This window comes from Sapajus apella, unplaced genomic scaffold (assembly GCF_009761245.1).
Source record: "Sapajus apella isolate SASKATOON/1434 unplaced genomic scaffold, GSC_monkey_1.0 scaffold127, whole genome shotgun sequence".
NCBI classification, from domain to species: Eukaryota; Metazoa; Chordata; class Mammalia; order Primates; family Cebidae; genus Sapajus; species Sapajus apella.
In genome coordinates, this window is record NW_022437067.1 from 2,376,735 (window position 1) to 2,390,423 (window position 13,689).

General features: G+C 64.1%; 1 protein-coding gene across 1 annotated transcript in view; it reads right to left on the reverse strand.

Moving 5' to 3' along the window:
- The window catches only part of MEGF6 (multiple EGF like domains 6), a 108,953-nt gene that overhangs the window by 18,676 nt on the left and 76,588 nt on the right, over positions 1-13,689 (reverse strand). The window contains exons 5-11 of the mRNA XM_032262008.1: positions 6,166-6,291; positions 5,244-5,366; positions 3,417-3,539; positions 2,980-3,117; positions 2,140-2,259; positions 1,415-1,537; positions 557-727 (exon numbers count right to left, since the gene is read on the reverse strand). Of these exons, the coding sequence (XP_032117899.1) occupies positions 557-727; positions 1,415-1,537; positions 2,140-2,259; positions 2,980-3,117; positions 3,417-3,539; positions 5,244-5,366; positions 6,166-6,291 (924 nt within the window). The remainder of the gene's footprint in view (positions 1-556; positions 728-1,414; positions 1,538-2,139; positions 2,260-2,979; positions 3,118-3,416; positions 3,540-5,243; positions 5,367-6,165; positions 6,292-13,689) is intronic.

Below are 13,689 nucleotides of genomic sequence, written 5' to 3' on the forward strand. Positions count from 1 at the left end.
ACCGGGATGGGGGGCTCAGAGCCTGACCCCTACCCTCAGCAGAGGGGCGCAGACCGGGATGGGGGCTCAGAGCCTGACCCCTACCCTCAGCAGAGGGGGGCAGACCGGGATGGGGGCTGAGAGCCTGACCCCTACCCTCAGCAGAGGGGTGCAGGCCAGGATGGGGGCTCAGAGCCTGACGCCTGGCCACAGCAGGGACAGCAGACCAGGATGGGGGTCAGACCAAGGTGGAGGGGTTCAGAGACTCACCCCTGGCCTCAGCAGGCACAGAGGCTCAGCTCAGACCCTCAGGCCAGGGAAGGGGCATAAGGGGCATCCTCGGCCCATGAAGGCCCCAAAAGGGTGACGTGGGGCAAATGCTGGGGCCAGAGGAGCCCTGACCTAGGAGCCGTGCAAAGGGAGCCAGTGGCTCAGCCTCCCTGGGTCTTGGTCTACCACGGCATTGCAGGGGTCCTTCTTCACGTCCCCAACCTCTGATTGAATGGCAGCCTAGCCCGAGGGGTCTCTGGCTGGCGGCCCTGAGAGCAGAAGCCCCCGGGGCGGACCCTGCGCTCACCAAACTTCTCTGTGAGTGAGTGTTCGCCCCGCAGCTCCGCCTCCTCCTCGTCAGCCCCGATGTAGTCGTCCTGGAAGAGTCGAGGCCGCTCATCGTGAAGCACGGCGATGTGGGGCAGGGGCCGCACAAAGGGCAGCTCACCGTCCAGGTCCACCACTGGCTCCTCCAGGGCTGCCGGACACAAAGGCCCCTCAGCCCCTGCCACCACCTGCCGGCCCAGTGACTCCTCCGCCAGGTGGGACTGGGCCCGAGCCCCACTCCAGGGACCCCCGCCAGCCTCCTACTGCCTCCACTACCCCCAGCTCCTCAGCCTGGTCCCGGGGTCATCCCAGCTACACCTGATCCTCCTTCTCAGGACAGAGAAGGCTTCAGGCCCTGAGGACCTGAACCCTGGCCCTCTGCCCCCAGCCCCACCCCAGATCTAGGAACTCTGGGGCCTAGAGGGGTCAGGCTGGGAGAGGGGTCGGGCTGGGAGAGGGGTCGGGCTGGGAGAGGGGTCGGGGCGGGAGAGGGGTCGGGCTGGGAGCAGCAGCCATCAGTCCCAGGGACAACAGTAGCTTAGGTCGTGGCCCCTCCTCTCACCTGGTCAGGACAGGTGCTGGGTTCCAGGAGGATGCCTGTCTCGTCAGCTTTCCCCACCCCACTGTCCCCAACCCACACAGCACTCAGAAGAGGCAGGACCTCGGTGGGTCCCCAGGGGCCCGATGGCCTCTGAGGTGGTGCAGGCCCAGAGAGGCCAGAGGCAAAGGATCCCAGGCAGGTGGGTGTGGGGCCAGCCAGGCCTGCGGGACACAGGGTCAGCTGGGGCAAACTCTGAGAAGGCAGAGGCCCGTGCTCCGAGGAGGGCGGGGCACTCACGGCTGCAGCCCCTGCGGTCCTCACGCAGCCGGTGGCCGGCCTCGCAGGAGCACCGGAAGGAGCCGGCCAGGTTGGTGCAGTGGTGCTCGCAGCCGCCGCGGCCGGAGGCGCACTCATCCACATCTGCGGGGACCCGAGGCTGCTGAGGCCTGTGCTCCCGGGAGGGGAACCAGGGAGGCCCCTGCCCACCCAGTCCCACCCATGGGCTGAAGCCCTGGTGGCCCCCCGACTGGCTCATCTCATGAGGCAGCCAGTAAAACACACCCCAGCCACAGTGGACGCTCTGGCCGTCCTCCCGCCCCAGGATCAGAGCCACGGCAGACACCTGCCAGAGGAGGCCAGGCTGAGAGGGGCCGGTCAGGCAGCAGCTGGGGGGACAGGCCCAGCTCCAGGAGAGAGTGGCCAGTGACCTCAGGCCAGAGAGAGGAAGGGGGCGGGTCAGCACAGCCCTGCACACAGCAGGCGCTCAACCAGCACCCACGGCCCTGCACACAGCAGGTGCTCAACCAGCACCCACGGCCCTGCACACAGCAGGCGCTCAACCAGCACCCACGGCCCTGCACACAGCAGGCGCTCAGCCAGCACCCGCACCCCTGCATGCAGCAGAGCACAGAGCAAGCCGACCCCATGCCCACCACCGGGGGACCAGAGCCAAGCCCGTGTCCTTCCTTAGGGCGACCCCGCTCCCAGGCCCCCTCGCTGTGCAGTGGCAGGGCGGCGCTCACCCTCGCAGCCGCAGCCATCGGCACCGAGCCGGTAGCCGGCGTAGCAGCCACACTCGTACCCGCCGGGGCTGTTGGAGCACACCTGCTGGCAGCACGGGTCGTCTGCACAGTCATCGACATCTGTGGGGCACACAGCACAGGCCCCCCTGGTACCAGGGAGCTGCACACACACACCCCCACTCACACACAACTCACACGCCCGACTGCACTGCACCTGCCCACAATTCACATGTGCACACCTACATACGCTGCACCTGCACAGTCGCACCCACCACACAACCACACCCACACACGTGTTCCCGGTCTCACACCCACCACGCAACCACACCCACACACACGTGTTCCCGGTCTCACACCCACCACGCAACCACACCCACACACACGGGTGTTCCTGGTCCCACATATGCAGACACACACGGACACACGTCATGGCCCCGGGCCACCTGCCTGCCTGCCGTGAACAAGGTGGTGGCACTGGGCTGGACTGGGGCTGAAGGGTGGGGACTCCGTCTGGGAGTCACAGTCTGGGGCGTGACTCCCATGACACTGGGACCTCCCCAGGTGATGGGGTGGTGCTGAGGAGGTACTGATGGGGCTAAGGGGGTGCTGTGGCCGTAGACGTGGGCCTGGCAGCCTGATGTGGGACCCAGGGTCTTTCCTGGGCCAGGATGCTGCCTGTCAGGCCTGCCCTACCACCACGCCTGGGCCCAGGCAACCAGACCAGGACTCAGGGAGACAGAAGAGGACCTCCAAGTCATGGCATGGAACTGGTCCCAGACTCAGGGTGGCAGCAGATCCCTGGAGCGGGGGTGCGGGCATCTGTGAGGAGCCAGCGCGCACCGATGCAGGTCCTCTGATCTGTGTCCAGCTCGTAGCCTCGGGGACAGGTGCACAGGGGCCCGGCACTGGTGTGGCTGCAGCCATGGGAGCAGCCGCCATTGTTGGCCTCGCAGCTGTTCACGATCTCCATCTCAATCCCTGCCACGAGACCAGTCACCTGGCATGTGGGGTGGTGGCTGGGATGCCCCCACCTACCTCGGTTCCCCCCACCTTCACCCAGCAGCCAGCCTTGAGCCTGGGGACACCAGCAGGATGCAGCAACATGGAGCTCCCAGGCCTTGCCGGGTCTATGACTCCATGCCTACCAAGGGCGCACACCCTGGGCTGCCCCTGACAGACAAGGAAGCCCTGCCCTTCTGCCAAAGCAGGCCTTGGGGTCCTGGGGGACAGCACCACCATCTCGGGCACCTCTAGCCCGCTGCTGGCTGCCCACTCACGGTAGCACTGCCGGCCATCGGCGCCCAGCTCGTAGCCCTCGCGGCACACACACTTGAAGGACCCCTGGGTATTGAGGCAGCCGTGGGCACATCGGGCCAGCCCTGTAGCACATTCATCCACATCTGGAGGGGGAGACCGCGGGGAGGGCTCAGCGGTGCCGGGAAGGGCCAGTGGAAGGCAGCACATGGCCTGCTGACACCCAGGGCCTGCGGCTGCGTGACACAGGTGTTCAGGGCCAATCCCACTGCCCCTGACGACCACTAGTTACAACCCTGCAGGTGCCCTGGGATGAAAAAGCTGGCATCCACACAGGTCCGCACAGGTCTCATGCTAAGCCCATTGGGTGACCAGGCGCCATTACCCCGGCAGCACTTTCCTGGTGTCCTTGAAGACGTGGAGCCACGCACCAGGACACCCCAACCAGCAGAGTGCTTGGTGATACGGTCTGGCTGTGTCCCCACCCAAATCTCATCGTGAATTGTGACTCCCACAATTCCCACATGTCCTCACGGGAGGAACCCGGTGGGAGGTGATTGAGTCATGGGAGTGGGTTTTTCCTGTGCTGTTCTCGTGAAGTGAATGAGTCTTCTGAGATCTGATGGCTTTAAACACGGGAGTTTCCTTGCACACGCTCTCTCTGCCTACCGCTATGGTCGTGAGATGCGGCCTGCTTCTCCCTGCCTGCCACCGTGATTGGGAGGCCTCCCCAGCCACGTGGAACTCTAAGTCCACTAAACCTCTTTCTTTAGTAAATTGCCCAGGCTTGAGTATGTCATTGTCGGCAGTGTGAAAATGGACTCATACCCTTGGAAACTGACCACTGCCTGGTCTGGACACACCCAAAGCCTCAGAGACTCCCCTGTGGGCCACCAGGGTGGCGGCAGCCAAACCCCTCCCCAAGGCTGCTCAGAGAAGGCCGGCTCGCCCGCCCGCCAGGGGAAGAATCAGGGACACCCAGCGGTGCAGGGGCGGGGTTAACAATAAACGTCGCCAGCCCTGCGGCAGAGGACGGCGTGGGGGAGGGTGCTGCAGTGCGTCTAGACAACAGCACCTCCCCGTGACCGGATTCCAAAAAAGCACATTCACAACTCAGCCCCAGTGACATGGCAGAAACCCGTCCCCTCCACCCAGGTGTGTCCGGGGCTCAGTGACAATGTCCCCTTTTTCCTTTATGTTCTTTTATTATTTATTTATGTTGAGACAGGGTCTCGTTCTGTCACCCAGGCTGTAGTGCAGTGGTGCAATCATGGCTCACTGTAGCCTCAACCTCCCGGGCTCAGGTGACTCCTGCCTCAGCCTCCCGAGGAGGGGGGACCACAGGTGTGCACCCCCATGCTCTGCTATTCAGGTTTTCTTATTTCTTTGTAGAGGCAGGGTCTCACTATGTCGCCCAGGCTGGTCTTGAACTCCTAAACTCAAGTGATCCGCCCACCTTGGCCTCCCAAAGTGCTGTAATTACGGGTGTGAGCCACAGCGCCCGACTCGCTCCTCCTTCCCCTCACGCATGCCTTTAGTTTTCCTGACAAGCAGACACTACTTAGGAAATACAACAGTTTAAAAGCTATGAGCAACACCTGAGCTCCCTGGCTCACTTCTGGTGAAATGAGCCTTGGGCTGGAAGCAGCTTTTGCAAGCCTTCATACCCTCACCCTCAGCCCCCAGCAGTGGAGAGGAGACCGCCACATCCCAGGTCACCCAAGAGGGGACAAGGCAGGGCCAGCCCTGCTCCCAAAGGACCTGCTCCCATGGGAGGCCACAGTCCCAGAGTTGGACTTGGGTCCCTCCACAGCACCTGGGCAGGGCGGAGCAGGGGAGGGGCGTCCTACCTTCACAGGCCTTGCCATCCGCTGCCAGCTGATAGCCTGCGTGGCATTCACAGTGGGCAAGGCCCCGGAGCACCCGGCACCTGTGCATGCAGCCGCCATTCCCTTCGGCACATGGGCTTCTCCCTGCAGCCATGGACCCGAGGAGGGGGTTGGGGAGAGGGGACCCCAGTGGCTGCAGGGCACCTGCCCCAAGGCTTTTTGTGAGATCCCCCACCCAGTGCTCTCCCTGTCCCTGCTCCAGGCTAATGGGCTGGGCAGTGGGTCTCCCTCCTCCCAGGTTCAGGAAGCCTCTAAGACAAGGCCAGCCAGCCCAGGTCAGGCAGCGGCACAGGCCGGCTCCTCCCACCACCCTCTCAGCCCGGGTGCCAGCGCTGAGACCAGGGTGGTGACCCCCAGCTCTGTGACTTGGACCCCTTCATGCCCACTCTGGGGAGAACCCTAGAGGCCAAGTGGGGACATTCTCTCAGCACCTGCCCCACCTACAACCCCCATTTCCATATTCTGGAGGACCGCTGAGCCTGCCCGCCGTCACCATCAGCAAAGCCCCTCCTTTCATGCAAGCAGCCCTGAGGACTAGGAGCAGAGTGCCCAACCAGGCCTGGCCGCCCGCCTCCTCCTCCCAAGGGCAGCAAGCCTCAGGTGGGCACCTATGGAAGGGAGGTGGTCCCATCGGATGGGCGCCATGGCAGTGAGGCAGCACCCATCCTGAGCTTCCTGGCCCCAGATGTGCCATCCTGGGGCACAGCCAAAGGGGCTGGCCCACAGCCCGCCAGGCCTCTCAGGAGCCTTGGGGGCCTCCTGAAGACCCACTTCCCCCCGCAGCCCAGACCCAGCCCAGAAAAGGCAGCCCATCCTGCCTCCACCCCCAGGTCCTCCCCCCCTCCCTCCCTCCCTCCCTCCCTCCAGGGCTGGCGGCACTCACGGACACAGCGCCTGCCATCCTCCTGGAGCTGGAAGCCGGGCCGGCACTGGCAGCGGTGCCGAGTGATGGTGAGCTGGACACAGTGGTGCTGGCAGCCGCCATTGCCCAGGGCGCAGGAGCTGATGGCTGGGGACATGAGCGGCACTGCAGGTCAGCCAAGAGGACGCCTGGTCGACAGTCTGTCCCCGGCTGGCATGGAGCAGGTGGTGGCACGGCCACTTCTTCCTGCCCTAGGGCCCCTCCCAGCCACTCCAAGCCCCTCTGCCTTTTCATCTCCATCATCTTGGACGATGGCTGCTCCCTGCCTGGCTCCCAGGCCTGGTTTTGGCTTCTCTGCCCACCTACAGGATCCTCAGGACTGAGGGGATTCACTGGACCCTCCGGCCCAGCCTGCTTGAGGGCAGGACGCAGAGGGCTCTGCAGGAGGCCCCACCCAGACAGAAGCCCCGCACCCCCCAGCACAGAGCACCCAACACCAGGGGCCTCTGAGAAGCTGCAAGTGAGGGCTCAGTGCCCCAGGGGTTCACGTCTCTCTGGAGGAGGCCGCAGACTGGCAGGGCAGAACTGAGACCCAGGCATCTCACCATCTTGGTCCTTAGGCCAGGTCACGGGGCAGGTCAGGGCAAGAGGCAGGTCCCCAAGGTGGGGACGGCGTGGACAGCTGCCAAGGGCCACAGGCCTGGCCCCCAGTTCCCGGGGGACCAGCACAGCTCCTACCCACCCCAGGCCAGGCCACACCTCACACCTGACCCCACTTAGTGCCCACGCCCCCATTCCTTCATGCACATTCCTGCAGGGTGTGGGCTATGGGGTCAGGGTGGTCCAGCGGGTGCCTGTACCTGGCCGATGGATGGGGCCGTGTCCTGAGCTGGACCAGGGAGGTGGGGAGAAGGCACTGTGCCAGGCTCAGCACCCAGGGTGGGCACCGGACCTCTGCCAAAAGTGGCAGCCAGCTCCTCAGCGGGGATTGGGTTACCGTCGGGTCTCTGGCAGTCGCCTTGTGGTTAGGGAGGGAGTCAGCCTCGAGAACATGCCACTGCTGTGCCCCGGCAGGGGAGGCTGTCTGCCCAGGCCTGTGCCCAAAGCAATCCCAAACCCCATTACTAAAGCGCTGAGACTCTCTCTAGGGAGAAGGCTTCCCTGAGATGCCACCTCCTCCAGGGCACCTCCTCAGAGGCTGCCACCATCCCTGAGGGTGACTGGCCCCAGGGCCAAAAACTGGGGAAACCGTCTACTATCACTGTGTGGCGGGTGGGGTGCCCGGCACCACTGAGGTAGGCCGGTCAGAGGTCACCGGAGCGGGCAGTGGCTGAAGCACCACAGTTGCCTCTAGGCCCTGAGATGGCAAAGCCCCCCCAGAGCAAGCGGGCTTTAAAAACCCGCAGTTCTCGCCATACCTGCCTCCCACCGGAGAGCAGGTGCTGAGGGTCCCCTCCCAGGGCAGAGTCAGCCTCGGGGGGCGGCTGGGAGTGGCAGTGATGGCTCTTTCTGCTGCCCCACGTGGCCTTGGCACATGCAGGCTGCGGGGAGCCCAGCAGAACTGACGTGAGTCCGTCTGCCTCTGAGCCCCTCACCCCACCCACCTCACCCCCATTCTGCCCAGACAAGATGGGGGCTGTCCTGGCCCCCAGGCCCAGCCTGCCTCACCTGAGACTGCTCTGCTGAAGCCACTGCCACGGCTCCAGGGGCCTCTGAGCATGGCCTGGGCTGACCCCGCCCCGGGGGCCTTGTTTACGGTGCACACTGCAGCAACGGCACCCCTGTCTGGAACACGTAATAGGAACCAGAGCCCCTCCTGGCAGGGCCAGGCAGGCACAGGGGCACAGGCCCAAGGCAAGGAAGCTGGGATGTCAGGACCCAGGCGGCTGTGGCAGACCAGGGAAGGAAACGGACTTCCCGTCAGCTCCTCCAGATAGGCAGAGCCCCGAGATGTACCCAGGGACCACCAGGCAGTGCCCACTGGAGCCCACCAGGGCGGCAGGGGGTTGGGGCCGGGGTCCCCCTGGAGCCCATCCTGTCGCTGCTCCTGTCCACACAGTTCTAACACCCCAGATGCTCCAAAGCTGTGCATAGCCGGAGCCAAGCCCCATGCCATCACGTGTATCCTGTGCCATGGATTCCTGGAAAGCTGAACCAGGCAGATTTTTGCCGGCATGGGGAGGTGCAGCTCAGGAAGGGCCACCTCTGCGTGGCCGGCACCCAGCACTGCTGGGGATGTTTCATGACACCTCGGGACACTGTGAGACCCGGCTGCAAAACGCACAGCCCAGCCCTCCCTCCCAGGCCACAGCCAAAATCTCGCACCTGCTATAGCCCTGCAAAGCGGACCAGGCTCAAACCCGGCGAAGCTGAATGTGTCCCTCAGACATGGACAGGGGATCTGCCTCCCAGTGGGGGAGATCCTCCCTTGTCTGTGCTCAAGCCCTCACCCGGCTTCCCGGCGGACAGACGCAGGCTCCACGGCAAGCCCCCTGTGTCTTTCACTTCTTTAATACCGAAGTGGTGTTCCCTCAAAGCAAAGTCCCCACCCAGTTAGGGTTCGATGGTCCGTGTGTGTCATCACACCAGGGGCTCTGGCAATCCTGCCCAGCGTTTTGTCCCCTCCTCACTCCGGAGTCGTGTTCTGCCAACGCCTAACTTTGGTCCCTGCCCACTTCCAGATGACATGCAGCTGACTGTTGTTGGGGGACAGTCTATGATGAATGGCTTGTGTCCCCCCAAAATCCCTAAGTTGGAGGCCGAATCCCCAAGAGGAATGGATCTGGAGACAGGTTTTCTGAGAGAGCACAGGCTGGGGCCCTGACCGGATACGATTTGTGTCCTCGTGGGAAGAGACACAGAGCACTCTCTCCGTTAAGGCAGCCAGAGCTGCCTGGGTCACCCTAACTCCCCAGTTTGCCAATTCTAGGGATGTCACTCCAGCCCAGGCAAGTGCAGGTCCACTTGGGCTGGGCTGCAATTCCAACCTCTGCCCGCACGAGGTGCCGCCACCAAGGAACCCTCCAAGTGTGAGGCTGCAGCTCTGCAAAGGGTAAGGGGCCTCCTTCTGCCTGAGCTGGCTTGGTCTCTGCGCTCCAAGGCACAGAAGGTGGGGCATCCGTGGCAAGGCCCAGCATCTGAGCTGACTGAGGGCTGCGCCCACCAGCTCCTCTGCCCAAGCCTCCAAACCCAGCCCAGTGGTTTCAGGGCCAGCTCTCCAGGGTGGTTCTGGTCCCTGTGGTTTTCACAAGGTTTATAATCACTGCCCTCAAATTGGGATGGTTTCTAGGTCCTGAGTCTCCTGCCACGTGTGGTCAGTGGACCACAGCCCTGCCTTCTAGGAAGCCCTCCCTCTGTTGGGGACAGGGCCAGGGTGGCAGGCGGGGTGGTGTTCATCCCCCAGCTCCCTGCAGGCGGCCCCGCCCTGTGCACCTGCCCCGTCCTCAGCCCTCTCAATGGGGCCTCCCCGTGGCACAGGGGCACTACGCACAGTCCGTGAGAGTGGCTGTCCTCGTCCACACACCAGGATATCTGAGCCAATGATGTCACCCCAACAACACAGAGTACCAGGCAAACGCTGGCTCTTCAACACAGCTGCCAGGAATCCAGAGACAGGGCAAGGAGGAAAACGCCGGCACCCTCTCCATGGACCCAGGCTAGACCCCATAGCCCACACCCCAGCAAGGCCCCCAACCCCCCCCCAGGGCCAGATTGTCCTGCCCAGTGCCCGCCTTTCTGGGGGGTCAGCTGGGCTGGGAGGGAGGGCTGGACTGTGTGTTTTGCAGCCGGATCTCACAGTGTCCCGAGGTGTCATGAAATATCCCCAGCAGTGCTGGGCGCCAGCCACGCAGAGGTGGCCCTTCCTGAGCTGCACATGCTTGGCTGCGATGGTCCAGACCCACTGGCCAAGGTGACGGGCGGGTCTCTAGAGACAAGTGCTAGCAGTGCTCTAGTGGCCTACGAGGGGCCCGGGCACTTCAGGGAGTGGCGGGCGGCAGCAGCACCACACACGTGGATGGAGGACAGCTGGAGGGGCAGGAGCGGCAGGGCGCAGAGTGGGCACCCAAGCCCGCAGCGCCCACACCAACACATGTGCCTACCTGCTGCTGAGCCTCAGCTCCAACCCGCCCTCCTGGGGGCGGCCCTGACCCAGGGCTACATGAGCGACACACTGGTTCAGCTTCTCCAGAGTGTTTAGGAAGGCGTCTCTGTTGACACTGCTGTCCCCGGAGGGCAGGCCTGGTCTATATCGTCCGGACAGCAACCTGCTGCCAAAGGGTGCCCGGCACCAGCACACTGGCCAGCAGTCAGATGGAAGCAACGCAGCCAGCCCTGGCCCTTCAGCACAGCCAAAGGCATGGCCCGGGCCTCTCCCGCCCTCCTCCCCGCCCCACACAACGCCCTGATTCGGCCCCTTCTGCTGGTGTCACCTCTTTGCTCCTGATTCTCACCCAGGTGGAGCACCAGCTCCCCTTCCCAGCAGCCCGAGCGCCCAGGCTTCCTGCTGGGTTTCTGAACACAGGCTGGGGTGGTGGCCTCTCTGGGTTGGGGTACAACCATCCCACACCCACCCCTGTTCCCAAGCACTCTGCTCCACCTCCACCAGCACCTCTGGCGTTCTAGACTCAGGCAAGGCCACAGAAGCCCCTTCCCATGTGCAGAAGCCCAGGGTGGTCTCCAGGGCTGAGCGGGGGCTGCCCCATCAGCAGCTCTTCCCCCTGCTCCTGCAGGCTCGGCCCAGGCCAGCCCCTTGCACCCACAAGGCTGGGAAGGCAGTCTCCCATCTGCAGCTGCAGCCTGGGTTGGGTTTTGCAGGACCTGGGTCTGCACAAGTGTGCTCTGTGGAGCAGCCTGGAGCTCACACAGTCAAGCTGCCCGCCAGCAGCCTCCCCCAGGCCAGGCCTCCCCTCCAAAAAGGAGCCAAGTGGAGGCAATGCAGCCCCTCACTGCCCTGATGGGGAGACCCAGGCCGGGGGAGGGAAGAGTCTGCCCAGGGCACACAGCACACCCAGGCAGGGCCGGGAGGCCACCCTAGCCATGTGCATATGAGAGTCCATCCAACTCTGGGGGACACAGGCGGGGGTGGCCAGGCCACCAAGGGGTGACAACAAAGTCCCCTCTCCCACAGTGTCCAGCCCAAAGGCCTGATGGGCATGGGGCCAAGAGTGGGGGAAGGACAGAGGGCCAGCTCCTCCACGGGGTCGCACAGGGTGTTGCAGCTGGAGGGACCCCTGCTGGTTGAGCCAGTGACTTCTGTGGGCCTCAGGGTGGCCCCGGGAGTGCTACTCAAGCCAGGGACACGAGAGAACAGCCCTGTTCAAGGCTAGGGCCCAGAGGTCAGCCAGGCCGCCTCCAGGAGCACGGGTGGGCATCGTGCTGGCTCACAGCACCAAGGTACACGGAGCGGAGGCCACTAGCTCGGTGTTAGCCAGAAGGGAGGGACTCTCCTCTCTGGGCATTGCCTGCTGGCACCTACAGGGTGTCACGGAAAACCAAGAGTGATGCCCGCAGACACAGGCCAGACCACTGACCCCCACCACCGGGAAGGCACACTAGGTCCTGCTCTTCCACCCCAGAGACTGGGCACCCGGGAATGGAGCACACCAGGACTGGTGGCCTGGACTGGGGAGGAGACCCACACTCTCACGGTGCGGGAGCCAATAGCAACGAGCTTCTGGTAGACTCTCACTTTTGAGAAGGGAACCCTTTTAGCGTCTGATTTCCGTCTCTAGAAGGCGGGGAGCTGTGGAGGCTGCACCTTTCCTGCCATCTCCCTACTTCAGAGCCAGTTCAAATGCGTTTCAAGGCCCCTCTGGAGTGTGTCAAGGCCCCCCTAGGGTGCAGCCTCCTCTGAGGACTTCCCAGATTGCTCCAGGCCCTCGAGGTGTGAGCACCCTGAGAGCTGCGGCCTGTGGGGAAGGACGGGCAGACCTTCGTGTGGATTCTCCACCCAGCCTCTCTGCAAGCTGCTGGGGGGGTCCAAGACAGCAGAGGGTCAGGCCTGCGGGGCCTGTTCCTTGCCCCTGACACAGCCCCAGGAGGGGTCACAGCACCCTCCCGTCCAGGAGGACCCCTGCCAGCCTGGAGGAGGGTCTCCGCAGCTGGCCCATGGGCATGGGGGAGGCCACTCCCGAGGACGGGCTTGGGCAGAGGGTGCAGTGTGAGCTGAGGCGCCCCCACCCTGGGGCAGGGAGGTAAGGCAGTCGGAGGGAAGGGCCCCAAACTCCCCGGGGCCAGAAGTCCAGCCGCACCCCTGTCAAGCCCCCACAGAGTCCAGGCAGCCTGGCAGGGACGGGGTGGGCAGTGCCGTCTGACAGGCCCAAGCAGAGCTGCCACAGGAAACCCCCTAACAGGGTAGCCATGGCCAGGAGCTGAGATGCCCCGACCCCCTCCCCATTCCAGGCCAGCGTCTCAGGCCCACGGCCTGGCCAGGTCCCTCAACAACAAGAAGGAGCTTGGATGGTGAGGCTCCCCTAAAACAAGCACACCTGGCTCTGCCTGGGAAGAGGCCCCCGGGGGCACCCTCTCCACTCTAGAAGCTTCTCAGGCCACCACAGAAAAGGCAGCTGCCACCAGGCCCAGGCTGACAAACCTGTGCCAGTCCTGAAAAAAACACTCCAGGGAGAAGAGCAAGCGGCCCTGCCCTGCCGGCGTCAGCTCCCAGGGACTCCCCATAATGGAACCCCCCACAGCTCTCACGCTGAGGCCACCATGGGCAAGGGAGGAGGGGGACAACACGCCCCAGCGAGTGCCAGGAAGGGGGTCTGGATGGTGCCCAGGCAGGGTGGCCTCAGGATGGGGCTAGTCCTCACGTGTCCCCAGGCCAGGGGTCCCCAGGTCACCAGCAGGGACTTACAGGAGAGGAAGGCACTTCTCCAACTCGACCCAGCCAAAGGCTACTGGGACCCAAATTACCCTCCTCGTCGAAGCAACGGTCACCACCCATTCCCAGGGGGTGAAACTCCCAGCACCTTCCGTAGCGAAACAGGTGTGTCGCAGCACCAGGGCTGTATTTCCGGAAGTTCTGGAAGCCTCGGTGTAAAGGCCTTGCTGGGAGCCTCAGTCAAGTGGAAGAGGGGTGCAGCTTGAGCTCACAACTCTGCGTCCAGCAGGCCCCGAGTTTGTGAAGGCACGCAGGTAACAGGCCGGCACGCAGGCGAGCCTCCTCAGGGCCCTCCGAGGGCGAGGAGGCCAGGAGCTGGGCACTGGTCCTGGAGGAGGCTGGGGACCACTCACTCTGGGAGCACCCTTCGGGGAGACAGCCAGAGAGCCTCCAAGGTCCCAGGAGCCTGCTAGGCTGTGCAGGTCCTGCCCAGGGGCCCTGGCATCTGGCCCTGAAAAAATCCTTTAAAATGGGCGAGCACCACAGATGAACACTTCTGGGGCCCCAATTGTGCAAACACCCTGAGGACAGGCTCCTGGGAGGCAGATCCCAGAAGGCCCGGCTACAGGAGGCTACAGGAGGCGGCTCCAGCGAGTGAGTGACAGGTGGGTGGGCGGTGGGGCTGCAGGAGGCGGCTCCAGCGAGTGAGTGACAGGGGGGTG